The following is an 18630-nucleotide window of genomic DNA, read 5'->3' on the forward strand; positions in this document are numbered from 1 at the left end:
GCCCTGAATCCAGCCTCACTTCCACCTCAGGGAGCGGTCTGTCCTGCTCCGTGTCCTTGGGAGCCCGTGGTGGCGGGAGCGAGGGCCCCGGGCTGCCACCACACCCACCCTCACAGCCTGGACCGCGTTCCCGGACCACTCCGTGCCTCGGTTTCCCGATCTGTAGAGGAAGGGAGATGATAGTAGTTTCCTACTAGGACCTTGTGAGGATTCAGTGTGTGTGTGTGCGTGTGTGTGTGTAAAACAGTACGTAGGACCGTGCCTGACCCATAAGCTCTCAGAAACCAATAAGAATTGGCTCCTGTTAGCTTCTTCATCCGGAAACCTCGGCGTCATGGCTGATTTCCTTTCGGCCTCACCCCTCAGCAAGTCATACGTTCTCTGCCTACAAAGCATGTCTCGAGTTGCCTGCTTCCCTCTGCCTTCAGTCACTGCTTTTGCGTCCTCCGCCTAGGCCCTTCCAGAGCCTTCTACGCCTCCTCCTGTCTGCTCCCCGCACTCCTGCTTCTTACCCGTCACCTCCGGGGCAGCGTGGTCCTCTGAAGCTCTGGAACATCATGTTGCCCCCATGACTTAGACCTCCAGTGGCTTCCTGTGACACTTAGAATAAAACCAGGCCATCGGGCGTGTCCCCAGGCCCGTGGGCCGGCCCTGCCCCATCTCAGGCCACAGACTCTTCCCCCCAGATCGTGCCAGGCTGGCTTCTGATGGTCAGCTCCCATGCCGCCATCAGAAAAACCTCCTCTGGTCACGCGGGCAGCAGTAAGGCCTCCGGTCGCAACCCATTTCTTCACCCCGGTTCGGTTTCTGCACACAGCTCGCCATCACAGGCGGTCACCCCGCTTCCTTGCCTGTGTGTTCCCCAAGAAGGGAGGCTGCAGGGAGCAAGGTCCCCGCTGACTCATTCGCTGCATTCGGAACAGACGGCCCACGGCTGGCACCTGGGGCTGAACGACCCCTGTTGCTTGTTCACGGAGCGCAGGGCAGCAGAGCACAGGCCCTGCCTGCTGCGGAGACTGGTGTGGCTCTCAGCGCCCGTGTCCCACGCGGCAGCGTGTCCGCAGTCCCGGCGCCAGTGGCAACCTGGAGAGCCGCGCCCGAGCAGGGGTCTCGGGCTGATGATTCTCTGTCCCAGCACGAGCACCAGTGTTGCCCTTCCCTTCCTGCCTTAGCATCTCGAGACAACCAGCGACACCGGAAGGGAGGACCGACTCTCCTCTGGCGGCCCCTGCTTTCCGGCGGGCAGAATTAAGACTGACAATTTTTTTCACAAAGACACGATTGACATAAATCGTATTAGCTTTACTTTCCTATTTAACTAAACAAGTCCTACTCTCCTGTGCTTTTAAAAAAGATGAACTTTTACCAGGCAGCACATGTGTGGTTCTGAATTCAAAATTAGGCCTTCTCTCTACATCCCTCTGCCCCTGGCCTCCTTCCCCAGGGAAGGCTGTGGACCCCAGCGGGGATGGGCAGCCTGAGACGTTCAAGTGAGGGTGCAGCTGTGGCCTTAGCTATGGTTTTATTAGACTTTACTTTTTGGAGCAGTTTTGGGGTCACAGCACAATTAAGCAGAAGCTAGAGACGTCTCGGGCACCCCTGTCTCCTACGCATGCACACGCAGCCTCCCCCACTGTCACCATCCCCCCCAGATGGTACAGTCCCCGAGCCTACGTTGACACGTCGTCATCACCCACAGTGTTGCACGAGGGGTCCCTCTTGGTGCTGTGCGTCCGCGGGTTTGGACCGGTGCGTAATGTCGCGTACCCACGGGTCCAGACCCCCACGGAGCGGTTGCGCTGCCCTAAGTTCCCCGCGCTCCATCTGCTCACCCCCCACCCGCCCCAACCCGGCAACCGCTGACCTTTGTGCATTCTTTTCTAGAATGTCACGGAGTTGGAATCACACAATTTGTAGCCTTTTCAGATTGGCGTCTGTCACCTAGTAATGTGCGTTTACGGTTTCTCCACGTCTTTTCATGGCTTGAGAGCTCATTTCTTTTTATCTCTGAATAATGGTCCACTGTCTGCATGGACCACGGTGTATTTGCCATTCATCTACTGTAGGACGTCTTGGTTGCTTCCAACTTGTAGTGCTTCTGAGTAAAGCTGCAGTCAACATCTGGGCACAGATTTTCGTGTGGGCGTCAGTTTTTAACCCTTTGGGCTAAGTATCAAGGAGCGGGGTTGCTGCATCGTGTGGCGAGAGTGTGCTGAGTTTTGTCAGAAGCCCTCAGACGGTCTCCCCAGTGGCCGCACCACTTGGCGTTCCCACCGGTGAGGAGCGCGTGCTCCTGTGCTCCACGTCCCTGGCCCGCAAGTCATGGCACGAGGGGCCTGCGTCCCGGCCGTGCTCACAGGTGGTGTGTGTCTTATAGCTGGCTGGCTAGGGCATGGAGGAGACAGGCTGTCACTGTGTGGGGACCAATGTCTCAGTAGTCCAAGTGATGGCAGTGAAGCTGGGCAAAGCAGGGGGATTTTCAGAACATTTTTATAACAGAAAAGAACTCTGTGTCGAATCTCCTGTGACAAAAGTCAGAAATGGTGGTGGTTTCTGGTTTCTGCACCTGAACCAGTAGAGATGGCTACTGCTTTGGGAAAACTGGGAGAGGGACAGTTTATTCGGAGCGGGGGTCAGAGTCAGGGGTTCAGTCCTGGACAGGTTAAGATGGAAGTGTTCGTGGGACTTTGACACAGAGATGTCGCACAGCCCTTGGACCTGAGAGGAGGAGTCTTGTGCTGGAGACACACTTGGAGGTGGTCAGCCAGTTTTTACTAAAGTCGCCTGGGGTGGTGGCCCTCTACCCTGGCAGGAGCTTTGGACAAACACTTGTGTCCAGGCCCACGACTGATCCGTGGGGTCAGTCTGCAGGCTGGCGGCCCCGTCACGGGCATGCTTTTGAAGCACCCTAGCTGATTTTAATAAGCAATCAGCAGCGATAACCCCAGAACTGGACTCAGAAACTGCCATTTAGAAGCCAGAGAGAGAGAGAGGAGGTGCCATCGAGAGGCCGCAGAGTGGCCCCAGGGAGAGAAAGGAGAGGAGAATGCGGCGTCAGGAGCCGCACGGAGCGTTTGATAAAGCTGCCAAGTGGCTGTCCCAGGGTCACCCGCCCCAATCATTAACTCTGGGAGGGCTTTATCTGGGGTTTTTATGAGGTCAAACACTTAGTCCTTTCCAGGAGCTCTCTGAAAGCTGCACTGGAGACACGCAGGGAGTCTGTGGCCAGGAAGGCATTGCGTGAGTCAGGTTTCGGATAAGGAGAGTTAGTCGATCCTAAGCAGGATCGTGCACGTTCATCACCTTAGGAATAGCTTTTCTAAGAGAAGCAGCAACTCTGGACTGTGCCGAGTCGCAGTTCCTCCCCTGGGCGGTGCCTGCTCCGGGGACACCAAGGTTGGCGCTCCTGCTTGTTTGTATGGCTGGCCGAAACTCTGTCCTCAGTCGTTACTCAGAGAGTGTTACAATTCCGTGGTTCACACTATTACATTAAAATTACATTGTCACTTCTAACCCAAATTGATCAATAGATTCAAAATGATTCTAAGTAAAACACTAGCAGTTTTTTTTAATTGGCAAGCTGATTCCCAAATTTACATGGAAACACAAAAAACTAAGAAGCAGCAAGATAACCTTGGGAAATAAAGCACTATTGGAGGACTTAGTCTGTTGGATATCAAGACTTGGCACCAAACAATAGAAATGACTAGGAATTAATGAAGCGGTGCCATGTAGTGTCGATTCGAGGATAAACAAATAGACCCAGGGACCAGGACAGAGAACCCACACGCAGACCCCACGGGGGTGCGTAAGTCTCATGGCCGCTGAGAGGCTGGCACTGCCAGGCAGCGGGCGAGTGGGCTGGTTACCTGCGCGACGAGGGCCAGCGTATCTTGACGCCTCCTCCGCACCATACACAGAAATGAGTTCCAAATAGCTCATATGTCTGCGTAGTAAAAGCAAACCATAGAGAAGGTAGAAGCCACCATAGGCAGGCGTCTCTAAGACCTCGAGGCGGACACTCAGACAGGACGCAGAGTGCACCGACCGTAAAGAAAGATGACAAATTGGACAACAGTGAAATTAAGACTTTCTGTTCATGAAAAGACACCATTAAACAAGTAAAAAAAGCAAGGTATTTCCAGTAAATATAATTGACTAAAAAAAACCCTGTCTAGACTGATGAATTCCTACAAATCAAGAAGAAAAAGACGCAAACCAGTTTTTTAAATGGGCAAACGACATGAACAGGGCTTTAATGAAAGAAGAGATACGATTAGTCAATAAATATTCGCATACTGTCCAACTTCGTCAGTCACTGAGTAATTGCACATCAAAACTGCAGTGAGATCCCGCTTCAGTGTACCAGAAGGGCTGAAATGAAGACTTAGGACAACGTGCGTTAACAGGGATGTGGGACAGCTGGACTCACGTGTTGCCAAGGGGGTTCACACTGGTGCATTCACTTTGGAGAACTGGCTGGTGTCGCCACAGGGGACCCCGCGCTCCCCGTCCCCTCCACGCGGATGTTCCGTAGAGCCACGGACACCTGTTGACCAGAGTCTGCTCCACAGTGTCCACAGCAGCCCTGTTCGTAGCGGCCCAGCGTGCAAACCCCCACATGACATCGGTGGTGGCATGGGTGAGTGGCTGTCCGCCGGTCACACAGCTGAATACAGCAGCCCACATAGTGAAGACTGCTTCACACAGCAACACGGCGAACCTCGAAACTACAGGGCTGAGCGACAGCCACGCACAAAAGGTCCTGCCCTGCTCAATTGACAGGAAGTTCACACACCGGAAGCAGAGGCCTCGCTGGTGGTGCTTGCCCCTGGGGGAGGGGCAGGGACCTGCTGGGGAGCCTGGAATAGTCCATCTGGGCGAAGTACCCAAGTGTGTTCATTTCGTGACAGTGTAAGAAACAGTGCTCCTGTGACCTGGCCCTTTGCTGTATGTTTCGACTTTCTGAAAATGTTTAACTTGTAGTGGCGTTCCGGTGTCGCCTTCCTGACTGTCCGCGGGGGTCCAGATGCTGGGCATTCCTAGACAGCGCAGTACACTTTGTGGGCGCTTCCCCGTCTACTCTCCCACGCGGCATTTTGCATGCCCTGGACTTAGGTTCCACTAATCCGAATCTCATGAGGAATCTTATTTCTAAACTCACGCAAAGTGCTTTTAGCTCCCATGGGGTCAACGATGAGTTTGTAAGGGGTAAAGGTTAAGAAGCCTGATGAACTGAGTTTCTTATGCATCTTCATTTTGGAAAATATGCTCAGTGTAGCCCATTTTCTTACTAGGCCTTTCTCTGGCTGAAAATAAGTGTTTGAGATGTCAGAGTTAAATGAAGGATTGATATTGGTGGTATTTATTCTCTTTCTTTAGTTAAAAGCTCTGCAAGACCTTCATCCATTACCCAAGATAATTTTGGAATATAGGCAGGTGAGTTAAACTTCTTTGTAAGTTGGTGACAAAGGGGAAGCAAATGGCACGGAAATCTGTAATCACCGAGGTAGCCCTGACGTGGTCGTGAAGGGGACATAGCTCGTTGGAGTGACCCTGGGTTAGCACCGCCGGCTCGTGCCCAACATGAGTTGACTCACATCTGCGCCAGCCCTGCTTCCACCAGTGGAAGAGGACAGATGACGATTCTGAAGGAAGTGTCGGGTGAGTCGCTGTCGGACTTCAGTGTGACGAAGACATTCATGACACCTCACGACAGCACCCTCCTGTCCCCGTTTCCGGGCCGGTGGAATCGCCCTGCAGCTGCGTTTTACCATCTGGTGTTGACGCTCGCTGACTGACATGTCCCCTCCCCCTGCCAGCTACTCGTCCTCCCTGTTCACATGCCTGCCGTTTGTCCTGAGCTCGTGAGCCACGTGTGTAACATTGGCCGTCGCTCACTCCAGCGGTCAGCTGTTTACTGAACGTGTGACCTGTTGTCTGTGCTAAGGCCGGGCAGCTGAGAGAGCATAATGGTGGCCACTGACCCTTTCTCCTTGAAGTGACGAGAGGATTGAAAGAGGACTGAAAGGGCCACCGTAGGGGACACTGGGTGACGGGTATGTGGGAGCGCTCCATTTATTTTCGCAACTTTTCTGTAAAAGAATGATTCCAGAGTGAGAAATTTATTTTAAAAGGGGTAGGGTGACACCTTTCTCTGTGGGTACTGTTATTAAATTCTGGGTACCACGTAAGGCCACTTCAGGGCCTCCTGGAGTCATCTGAGGTGACATCAGCGGTACATGCCTCACGCTCTATAAAACACAGCTTTGACCCTCGTTTCTATTTAAATATTTAACAGAGAAAACGATTATTTTTGTCTTTGTAATTTAGGTCCACAAGATCAAGTCAACCTTTGTAGACGGACTACTTGCTTGCATGAAAAAGGTAACTGAAGCTAAAAATATTAGAAATACGGTTTACACACGAGTTCAGATAGACGTAGAGCTTCTTTACGTTTTAGCTAATGAGGAGATAATCTAATACTCTCGAAACTACGAACCGTGGTTCTGGTATCATTCGGGCTTCTTGGTAGAGGTGCCACCATGCCCTGGGGCCTGGTGTTTCTGTGGAGGCCCTGCTGCCGGCCCCGGGCTTGCTCGTGCATCCCTGCATCTTCTCTCTGCGGTCCCTTAAGGGAGACCTCGCTCAGTTCGTGCATGAGGAGCCCTCAGAGGGGCTGAGTGAAGTCCGAGGCCCCCAGCCGCGGTCGGGGGTGCACGGCCTGCCCCAGCGCACCCCTCTCCATGCACAGAACACCACACGTCCTGCCGCAGTTAGGGGGTTGCTCCTCTGCCCACCCTGATCACACGTCAGTTCCGTGACACCCGGGACACCTTGGCTTGGGGTGCAGGGCCCCTGGAGGGGAGCAGCAAGTGTGTGGGGTGGGAGTGGGGGGAAGAGGCTGCGGTTCCAGCCCATTCGTCACTTCCCAGCGTTGTCAGAGCTTAAACTGGTTCTTTCTGACTAATAAAGGGCACCATTTCCTCCACGTGGAACCAGACTGGAGCTGTGACCGGAAGGCTCTCGGCCAAGCACCCTGTGAGTTTGCTCTCCTTGTTAAATGCAGTTTCCGGGCCTTGGAGTTGAAGTTTGCCTAGACGCGTGTTTGCCTGTGCCTTTTCCATTTCTAAGAGGGGACCCCAGGCTGATAGGTTGTGTTTTTTCTGTTCATTCAGTTAACATTTATTCAGCACTGCTGTGTTTGGGGAACATAGTGGGGGAACAGGACACATGGCCATGCCATCGTAAAGTGTCGAGTTAGTGAGGGGTTCTTCCCATCCAGAGAGTCATGCCTTCAGTGCTGAGGGCAACAGAAGATGCCCCAGTCCCACCCCGTCCTCCATTTCCGGGTTCGTACTGGACAGGTAGCTTCCGATTTTCAGAAGTGTGTTAAAATATCTGATGCTATGATGACGACCTCCATTTTTGTTGTCGCTGAAGGTGACCTCTGACGAAAACCACTGTAAACACCCTTGATATAGGACTCGGCTTTAATAACACTTAGAGCATCTAACTTTTTAAATGGCTTTATATTTTTGAATTAAAGACGCCTCATTACAGGAACAGCTCTTTAAGTATGGAAAAGAAATGTAAAAAAAAGAAAGCTAATAAACGCCATCTGTTCCGCCATGCAAAATTAACTGTGGTTAAAATTTTGGTGTCTACCCCTCCAGAGTTTGCTAAGCACAAGTATTTATAAAATACTCTTTACTACGAAACTATATTTTTATTTTATGCTTTTTAACTTTATGTGAGATGTCTTGATATACATCAATATTGATCCAAATCTAATTTAAATATTTGAATTACTTAAATGTATGAATTAAGGATGCACTATATAACATATACACACGAATATGTGTTCACGGTAAGGAAATTCAAGTACTGTGGAAGCTTATAGAATATAAACTGTAGGTCCTGTCTCCTCTTCCCTCGTCCACGCCTGTCTGCGCCCGCCCTCTCCCCACACCCCGCCGGGCCTTACATCACTGGCGGTGGCACATGCAGAGCAGGTGGCCGACCAGAGGGGCGGGAGGACCACCGGGTCGTGGGAGCTCTGGCTCTTGGTGCAGGACATCCTCTCGCGGTCACCGCCTTCACCAGCTGTCTGTCTCTCGGGACTGAACCCACTGCGAGAGGGTCTCATTTTGGACATCCCACTTTCGAGAGCTCTTCGTGGTCCTTATCCCGCTGACAAGTAGCGGGACCTGTAGTTCCGCTGATCCTGGTACCGCCCCGTCTGACAGCTCGCGCTGCCCCTGCGCTGGCCTTCAGTTCGTTCCCCCACCCCCTTCTCCCTGTCCGTGCTGCCTCTCCTTGGTGGGGTCTCCAGGAATTCCCCCCGGAAGACGCACGTTTATGGAGGCCCTTGTTTCCTCCCCTGGGGGGTTCTAAGTGCCTGTTTCCCCTCCATGCTTTCAGATTAGCCTCCCCCTCTGCTTCACTGTCTTCCGGGACTGTCTAGTGTCTCCGGTTCATTCTCTTCCGGGACTGTCTCTGGTTTGTGGGTAGCGCTCCTCCCAGGCCTTCAGCGATGCTCTGGTTTTACTTACTTATTTTTCTGGTATTTCGGTTGACCTTTTGGGAAGAGGAGATGTAAGCGTAGTGTGCGCACTCGGTTGCACCTTCAGCCGGACGCCTGCGACGTCACCGCGTTAGCCGCTGCGCACCGGCTGTCTCTGCTGACGGTCGTTTTCATCGTTTCCAGGTTTAATTATTTTATACTGAGATGCCATATTTTTGGTACATTTTCCTGATGATTTTCATAGCATAAATTCCTAGAGATAGAATTTCTGAGTCCAAGTATATGTGTATTTTTAAGGCATTACATTACTAAATTGTCCTCCAGAAAAAAAGATATTTTACATTGTGTGAAATGCTTGGTCCCCTATACCCTTGCCAATTAAAGGAGTCTTCGTTTTGGTTATCATTTCCTGGCTTGATTTTTAAATTTCCATTCTTTTGAAAATTAAGTGAGGTTGACCCTAAAACAGTTATTCTTCTATGAATTGTCTGTTTATGTCATTTGTCTATGTCTCTACAGGATGTAATTTTTCCTATACGTATGGAAAAGCTCTCTATATGAGAAAGATTAACCCTTTGTAAAATGTTGAATTATTTTTCTCCATTTTTCTTTTGCCCTTTAAATTTTGTGTTTATCATACTTAAAATGGCTTTTTTATTATACAAGTAATATACGATAATCCTAAAGAAGTCAAGCAATAGATAAAATATAAATAACATTATAACAGTCACCTCAAACTCCACAGCCCTGTGATAACAGTTACATCATTAACCTTTGGTGACTGTCCTGTAGCTTACCTCTTTATGCACGCACAGTCGCACACGCATGTGCACGCATACACATTTACATGAATGGGACTGCATCGTATGTGTCATTTTTATTGTACACACTGCCTCACCACACCGGATGTCAGCCTCGACCCTCCGTCCCGGTGCCCATGGGAGCCTATGCTAGCGACCTAGAATGCGCATCCGTATTTCGCCCCAGACTTGGGGTAAAATCTTCTACAGACTGATACATATCTATACACGTGTACATAGAGATAGGTGATGACGTCATCGTCATTATTTTTTTTTTTTTACAGAATTGGAGTTTTATTTTTCTGCCTCTTGCTTTTTTCCTTTTGGCAAGGGCTCATGGACTCCATCCCTGCAGGCTCTGACAGAGTCCCATGTCACTCCTGCCACGTGTCTCCCGCTGTTCCCCAGCCTTCCTCTTCCGGCTGACGCGTTGTGCTTCGGGTCCAGTCCCCGCCCTCCAGGAGCAAGTCTGCAGCAAACGTCGTGCGCGTGCGTCCTGGGGCCTCGGTGCTTGTACTTTGTGGCATAGATGTCGGGTGTGGAATTACTAGGCAGAGGACACCACGTTTTCGCTATTGGTAGCTGTGGTTAGATTGGCTCAAATTGGCTCCCAAAGCACTTCTGGCTCCTGCCACCACCGTGGCGCCGTGTGGCGGTGCCTCCCCTCTGTCTGCGGTGGCGTTCCCGTTCCCTGTACCGGTCTCTCGTTGCTTCTGCCTTGGTGTCGTCTTAGAGCGACCTTCCTTGGCTCCGAGGCTGTTCAGACGTTCACTGTGTTTTCTTACAGCACTTCTGTGCTTTCACTTTTTATACGTAAAACCTGAATCCAGCCGTACGTTATTTAACCAGAGGCTATGTAGGTCCCGTGACGGTGCCATAAAATGGCTAGAGCTTGAATTACATTTTTTTGTTGAAAGTGCACGAAAGGCACTTAATATTTTTAAAAATCAGATTACAACTGTTTTTCGACATTTCCAGAAAGTTGCTTTCTCACACACACATCTGCCCTCCTAAGAGAAAGTTATTAGGACCGGTTGACCCCCCCTCCCACTTTTGTGTTCTGCTTTGAGATTATTTCTAATAACAGGAAAACATAAATGTTTTTGTCTTTGGTTGACCTGCGTCCTTCCCATGTTTTGACGTTTTGACGAAGCATTAACAGGTTACGGTTTGTTTAAGAACTTGGAGGAAATTGTTGATTCAATTGATTCGACTCCAGTCTCAGTAATAGATGTAATAAGTATATTGGACCATTTTGTAATAGCTGTTTTAAAGCCTTTGTCAGATAATGCCAACATCTGTATCATCTTGTATCACCTTTGGTGTCCTTTAATTGTCTTTTCCCATGTGATTTGAGATTTTTCTGCTTCTTTATGTGTCTAGTAATTTGAGGCTGTATCCTAGACATTTTGAACATACTGTTATGATAGTTTAGGAATCCCATTAAAATGTTGATATTTTTGTTTTAGTAGGCCATCAACCTGGTTAGGTTCAAGCTGCAAGTTGTGACCTGCCTTCCACGAGCTGTGGTTCCAATGTATGTTCAGTTTTCAAAGCCTTCGTGGACCAGTTCAGATATTCCCAAGTGATGGCCACCCAGGAGTCAGTCTAGGAACTGAGCTGTGGTCTGTCTGTTCTGTTCTCAAGCCCTCGGTATGCCATTGAGGGTGATACCTCCACATGTGCCGCTCGAGGCGGAGCCCAGTGGTTTATAAACAACCCTTCGATGCCGTTTGCCCAAGCCCCTCCCTCTCTGTGGTCTCCCTAGTTAATTTCTGGTTCTTTGGCACTCCCCCCCCCCTTCTTTTGCTCTTCCAGCTAGAAATCTGAGGCTTTAATATTCCTATTCTGCTGCACACTTTACGCCACTGGTCCCATGTCTGGGACCAAGTGGAAGGACCAAGAGGAAGAAATGATGAATTGCAAATTCTGGTCTGCTTCTCCAGTCTGCCTGCTGATGTTCATTTATCAGATTTTCAAATCGCTGCCCTATGTATTCTGCCCAGGTTTACAGCTGCCTTCAGTGGACTGTGCTTACAGTATCTTACCAGGAATAGGAAACTCAAATTCATTTTAACAACTTGATTGAGGTATCATTAACACACAATAAACTTCACATATTGCAAACAATTTAAGAAGTTTCTGTATACATATACGACCATGAAACCATCACCACGCTCAAGACAGTGAACATGTCCCCCAAAGTACCCTTGTGCCCCTTGTGATCTCGCCCTCCCCCACCCTGACCACCAGGTCCTCAGGCAACCACCGACTGGCTTTCCGTCACTATAGATTAGTTTGCATTTTCTGTAAAGAGTGTATCAGACAGTGTATAGTCTTTTTTCACTTAGGGTTATTTTCAGGTTCAGCCATGTTGTTCTGTGTTTCAGTACTTCGTTCCTTTTTATTGCTCAGTTGTATTCCTTCGAATCCGTGTAACATGACATGTGTATAAATTCACCTGTTGATCCATATTTGTGTTGCTTCCAGTTTGGGGATATTATCCAGTTTGAGTCATTATTACACATAGTCTTTATATGGACATACAGTTTCTCTTCTCTTGGGTAAGCACCACAGAGAGGGACAGCTGGGTCAAATGCTAGGTATATGTTTCACTTTTTAAGAAACAGCCGAACAGTTTTCCAAAGTGGTTGTACCGTTCGCCACTCCCACCCGCAGCGTATGAGAGTCCCACTTCCTCCCCATGCCCCCGGCACCTGACATGGTCGGCCTCGTTACCTTTGCCCTTCTCATAGACAGTTTCCATCGTGTTGTCCTAGTGACTAAAGATGCTAAGCATCTTCCTATGTGCTTATCTGCCATACATTCTTCTTGTGCAGTGAAGCACCTGGTCAGATCTGCTCTTGTTTTAGGGATTGTTCGTCTTCTTACCACTGGGTTCTGAGAGTTCTCTGTATTTTCTACACGCAAGTCCTTTCTCAAACATACACTTCGCAGATATTTTCTTCCAGTCTGTGGTTTTTCTTTTCATCCTTTCAACACCATCTTTTGAAGAGCAGAAGTTTTAAATGTTAACAAATTCTGGTTTATCAATGTGTTCTCATATGGATCATGGTTTACATCTTAGAAATCTTTGTTTAAACTAAGATCACAAAGATTTTGTCCTATTTTCTTCAAGAAGTTTTATAGTTTCTGGCTTTACCTTTAGATTTATGATCCATGTTGAATTGATTTTTGTCTCTGGTGTGAAGCACGTGTCTAAATTTATCTTCTTGTCCGTGATGTCCAGTTGTCTGAGTACCACTGGTTGAAAAGACCATCCTTTCTCCCATTTACTTGCCGCAGCACCTTTGTTAAAACTGAATCCACCATAAATATAAGTGTTTACTTCTGTGCTCTCGGTTCTGTCCAGTTGATCTAAAGGTCTACCATACCAATAACATGTTTCAACTATTGTAGCTTTCTAGTAAAATTGGGAAGTGTAACTACTCCAACATTGTTCTTTTTTTTTTTCAAGTGAAGGGATGTTTGCCATCCTGCGATGCATTTAGAGAAGTGTTTAAATACACATGTAATAAAGATGTTTATAAGAATGAGCTGTATGTGCATGATGCTTTGAAAAGAGTGTGTTATTAGGGAATGGATGTGATAGCCCTTGTGTAATGCATTTACAGAAGAGCTTGTAAACACTCATAATAGTGATGTTCATAAGTGGTATTTGCTTGCTATGAAGAGAAAAGTGTATTTTTTTATTGAGCTGTAATTGACATATAACATTATATTGGTTTCAGGTATACAGCATAATGATTTGATATATGCATATATTATAAAACGATCACCACGATAAGTCTAATTAACATCTGTCACCATACTTAGTTACAGTCTATTTTTGCTTGTGATGAGATCTTTATGATCTACTCTCTTAGCAACTTTCAAATATACCAATAGTTATAATAAGCGTTTTTTTGTTTTAATGTCCTTATCTGCAGTTTCAACATCTGTGACCATTACGGGTTAGGTTCACGAGGTGGCCGTTCTCATGGCGAGTGCATTCCCCTGCCTCTTTGTGTGGCTGGCAATCTTCGGGGGCCAGGCAGTGTGGAGTGACATTGTTGGGGGACGCACCTGCTTGCACGTCTGTGAACATCCCTGAGCTTTGTTCCGGGGTGAGTCACATTCCTTGGAAGCAGCTCGCCGCTTTCTGGTCTTGCTTTTGCAAGCAGGTCTGGAGAAGCGCGTCCTCTAAGGCTGGCGGCTGGCCCCACTCCTGAAGGAAGGCCTTCCTGAGTGTTCTGCCCGTTGTCCCATGAGTTATCAGTTCCCGGGAATGGCCGGTGGGGACTCTTCTTGGCCCTGCGTGAGGGTCCCGCGCTGTTGCTAACCGCTTTGGGTGGGTCTCGCTGCCCTTGGTAGTGTCCTCACACGCATGCACTGATCAGTTCTCTGCTGGACGCTCAGCTCTCAGGCGGGCTCCAGAATGGGATGACGTCATAGATAACCCGTCTTCTCCTCAGTATGAGGATGGGAGTGCCTCCTTGTCGGCTGTAGACATTCCAAGGGAAGTAGAAGCTCCCATCTGATCATTTTTAATCCAACGAAAGCCCTGTGTTCTTTATGTTCTGTGAACATTGACTAGTTCATTAATCGACATTTGATTTATCGGCACCTCGGTCTGGAGTCCTGCCTAGATATCCCCTGCCCTCCCCACTCATGGTGCTCGTTACCGTGTGTTCTGACTGCCCATTCGCTTCTCCTTCCCTCACTGGACTGAGTTCCATGGGACAGGGCCCCTTTCTGCCCGCTGGGCGTTTCCCAAGACCTGCCTCTGCTCGGAACGCGGGAGGCACTGAGTACTGAATGAAAAGCCGGATGTGCGATGAGTTTCCTCAAGTTGTCTTCCACTGTCTCAGCGTCATCTGGTTTGGGGTCATCATCAGAGCACAGTGTGCTGACGATGTGGGCCGCGCCTCTGTCCCACAGCAGAGCATCACACGTGCCACCCGAGGCATGAGCTGGTCACGAGGCCTTTGGTCTGAATTCTCCTCTTCCCCTGGCTCAGGGCATCGGGGTTCGTGCCTCTCAGCCCTTGCTTTGCATGTCCCCCTTAGGGCCACCAGCTTTTGCCGAGGCCTCCTGGGAGGGGGCCGAGGCCCTTCGTTCCTGTCGCACTTGCCAGAGCCGGATTCCCCCCTCTCGTCACCGTCCAGCACCTCCTTATCGGGTGTGGCTTTGATGTCCCTTCTAATGTGGCTACATTGACAAGGCCAGTTTCTGTCACTGTCCTCATTTCACTGCAGTGCCACTCCCGCTGCTGGCTCAGAATTTATCGATATTTTGTAATTCAAAATATCCAACTTTTCACATTGTATTTTTCTGAATTCTTTAGTATCGAGTTCTCCTTCTTGGTTAGTATTTTTTAAAATATTTTTTAATGTTACAGTTTTAACATGTATTGATTGGAAATGTTAGAATCCAGGCTGGATTTCTGCTTCGTGAGTGTTTTTTCCCCTTAGTTTTCTTTGTTTTTCTAACTCTGCGCAGTATTTAGTGAGTGTGTTTGTCCTAGCTCTTTGGTGTCTGATCAAGCTGGAGCCAAATTAAGACTTTCTCTCGTTGTGGTTTACGTTTCCTACGATTTCTGATGCGTCGACCCTTCGCGCTTCCCCTTGCGTCACAGCCATTGTTCTCGTTAAGTCTGCGTAGGTGCCTTTCTGCCCCTAGGCCCCCGAGACGCCTTCCTCCAGCCCAGCCTCCTGCGCCTGGCTGCTGCCTTTAGTTCTCCGATGTCCCCTCAGGGAGCGCGTCCATCAGGAAGCCTCGCTGGACACCCCTACCGCGTCCTCCCACTCCCGAAGCTCAGTTTATGCCCCTTTCCTCTGAAAAGATACAGAGCCACTGTAACGAGCACGTGTGTCCGTTGCCTGCTTAAAAGCTTGAACATTTCTTGGTCCATGTAAAGCCCCTCGTTAGCCTTTCCCAAGGGTGTTCTCCGCGCCGCCCCTTTCTGTCCCAAAGGCAGGGTTCATCATCCCATTTAATGTGTTCCCTTAAACTTTATATGAACGGTATCGTATCACATTTATCTTTCTGCAGCTTTCTCTTTTCATTCAACATTATGTTTTGGAGATTTATCCATGTTGACGAAGTAGCTGTGGTTCGTTTCTCTTCATTACTGGATGAGTATTTCATTGTAAACGGACCAGACATTTTCCAGTTTGTCACTCTTAGAAACAATGCCGAGCGTGTGTGAGGGTCCCTCTTGCATTGCCTGGCACAGGGCGTGCTGGTGCTCAGCTTGCCTTGGGTTACCAGGTACCTCCAGGTGGTGGATCAGCTCACGCTGCCTGCTGCCCGCAGCATGGGGGAAGGAGCGGGGTGCTCTCCGCTCTGTGGACCCCCAGCTCTTGATATCTCCAGACTTCTTACTTTTTGCCAGTTAGATGAGCGTCAGTTAGTATCTTATTGTGGTTTAATTTGCATTTCTTTAATTACTCAAGAGGGTACGTATATTTGCATCTTTATCGGTTATGCAGGTCTTTTCAAAGACTCGCCTATCTCCTTTGCCCATTTTCATCTTAGTGGTTTGTCTTTCTTATTCATTTGCAAAAGTTTTTTTTACATATTATGGATACTAGTCTTCTGTTCACTTAAATATCTTCTCCCAGCCTATGTTTGATTTGGGTTTTTTTTCCATGTTGTATTCTATGTCTTTGAATTACAAATGTTTTCTATTTTAATATCATAAAATTTGTAGTCTTTATGGTTTGTGCTTTTTCGTGTCTTGTTCAAGGAGTGTTTCCTCACACGGAGATCATAAAGAGACTCGAGTTCTCCTTTTCACGGTGTAGAGTTTCGCTTTCTACGTTGGGTCTATTATCCCTCGAGTTTGCTGTTGTACAGAGATCTGGTTAGCTGCCCATCTGGATGACTGATTGTTGTAACTATTGTGACTGTAAGTTATTAGGATAACTTACCGTAATCTGTAGTTCCTCGCTCATCTACGAGCTTTGATAAACGCACGGGTCTGTTTCCGGGCTCCGAAGCCCGTGCCCGTGGCTTATCTGTCCTCTCACGTGATCCGAATGGGCGAGTTTCGTCTCAGACGCGCGTGTGCACAGCGCCCCCGCGGAGCCTCTCGCATCGCTCGTCCCTTGCTCCCGCGATCGCTTCCTCCTCCTGCAGGCTCCTCGAACAGCATTTCGTCCCAGAAATGAGTAGTCGACGTGTGACAGGCAGTCACTAAGTGTTCCTGGAGGCACGAAGAGCACGGGGACGTCCACCTCAGTCGCCCGTTAGCTCTAGCTCAGGTATCACCTGGGGGCGAGTTGGGGAATAACTGACGTCGCCGGTTCTCGCAGCGTGCACCCGCCTGGTACAGCGCAGGCCTCCGGCGTTCTGCACGTTGCGTAGCTGGGACTCGTTCGGGGCCGTGTGCGTGAGGCGTGACCTGGCAGCCTGAGCTCTGCGGGCCAGCCCAGCTCGGTCCCCATCTCTCATCTTCCTCAGCACCCCAGCAGGTCTCGGGGTAGCTCTGGATTCTTGAGGTGGGGACGATCTTGACTCTTCACAGAGCCTGCAGACACGTAGGGAGGTAGGGAGACGGGTCTTGGCCGTCGCCCTCGGCAGCATCTCCTTGCACTGGGTGGGATTGTCGCCAGCCACCCTCGGACTGGTCGCCGTGGCCAGAAACGGGCTCTGGCACCAGCTTAAAGGTGGGGCCCTTAGTGAAAACCTGGGGGCCAGTTTCTGAAGGAAAAGAAAAAACTGCTGCATAGCCCAAAACAACCAGCATCCTCCACAGGTGGCAGGACTGTGGCTTCGTTCCTGCTGCCCGTAGACGTGAGGGTTTCCAGGGTTAAACCACTCTGTGAGATTAGTTCAATTCCACCGATGTCCTTCGAATGCCGCTCTCTAATCTTTGGTTTTCAGCAGTCTGATCGCGATGTTTCTGGGCCTGGTTGTCTTCTAATTTCTCTTCTTTAGGGTTCTTAAGTCTGAAAAAATGTCTGTCTTCCACTAAATCTGGGAAATTCTGAGGCTTTGTTAATCTTTTTCTGTGCAGAGAGCGTTTTTCTCCTTCAGGGGCTAAAATAGCACAGGCATGTTTTCCTATCGGTAGAATCCCACGGACCCCTGCGGCTCTGCTCATTTTTCTCCCTGATATTTTTCTTCTCTCCTTTACATGAGATGGTTTCTGTTGCTCTGTCTTCAAGTTCACGAACTCTTTTTTCCGTCATCTCTAGTCTATGGTGAGCTTGCCATTTGAATATTTGGTATTATTAAAAAGTGTCCCGTGATTCTAACATACAGAAAACTTAAGAGCCGCTCGTCTGTACCTCCAGGCCTCAGTGTGAGGGTGGCCGCGCCTGCCTCTCCTCCCCCCGGGCCACCGGGGCGCTGATGCGTGCCGTCACTGTGCACCGTGGTCCCCACGGCTGAGCGGGTCTAGTCAGGGAGTCCAGACCCATGTAAGCCCAGAAGTGCCACCACCAGATACGTGGCGTCGTGGTTCAGATGCTGCCGTAACAGAAATTCTCATGATTCGATTGGCAGAAACAGGCTGCAGGCCAGCCAGCCAGCCGTCCGGTGCATGGCGGTGTGTCACTGTCGCCCCGAGTTGTAAAGGTATGAAGGTGCTTGAGAGACGGTGCCCGTGATTTCCAGGGCTCACAGACACATTTGCCACCACCCGGAGGGCAGGCTGCAGGCGCAGAGGCCAAGGCTGGGACCAAGTCCCAAGAGCCATGGGGAGGGCGATCAGAACAGAGGGGCCAGAGCTCCCGTCTTCACATGCGATTTTAAGGGAAAATGCAATATACGGATTTCACAGACATCTATGTTTAGCATAGGAATATATATAGGAATTTTTAAGTTAATTAAATTTATAAGTTAGGCTTCTAGCCAAAGAATTAATGTGTATGATTATGATAAGGGTCGCAGGCTGGAGTCAGAATCGTTCTCATATCCGCTGATTATACTTCATGGCACGCCCAAAATTATGTTTCCGTGTTTGTTGTATTAATTATTAATATTCTTATGCATAATACATTGGCATTAGCTATTTTGTTAATGTTTAATAAAATGTGACACATTTTAAATACCCTTAAATGTACAAATTAATTTAAGAGTAGATATTCCAGCTAAAGCTATTCTCCTTTTATTATTGACAGAATATCCAAGGTATCTCCAAGCACCCAATTCAGATCACTAAACCTCAAAATTTTAAAGGTAACACATTTCTTTCTATTTTGCTAAAGTCTTGGGTAACATTTTTTAAAAACCCACAAGTGTTTTTTTGAGATTGCTTTTCTACGCCACTAACTGCTTTGCTTTCCTGAAGTT

The 18630-nt window shown here is 48.9% G+C and overlaps 1 protein-coding gene across 1 annotated transcript in view; it reads left to right on the forward strand.

Annotated features, from left to right (window-relative positions):
• POLN (DNA polymerase nu) overlaps positions 1-18630 on the forward strand; it is an 86390-nt gene that overhangs the window by 35011 nt on the left and 32749 nt on the right. The window contains exons 12-15 of the mRNA XM_006919110.3: positions 5383-5439; positions 6334-6387; positions 6976-7041; positions 18459-18516. Coding sequence (XP_006919172.1) covers positions 5383-5439; positions 6334-6387; positions 6976-7041; positions 18459-18516 — 235 coding nt within the window. The remainder of the gene's footprint in view (positions 1-5382; positions 5440-6333; positions 6388-6975; positions 7042-18458; positions 18517-18630) is intronic.

Source organism: Pteropus alecto, unplaced genomic scaffold, assembly GCF_000325575.1.
Source record: "Pteropus alecto unplaced genomic scaffold, ASM32557v1 scaffold5, whole genome shotgun sequence".
Taxonomy (NCBI): Eukaryota; Metazoa; Chordata; class Mammalia; order Chiroptera; family Pteropodidae; genus Pteropus; species Pteropus alecto.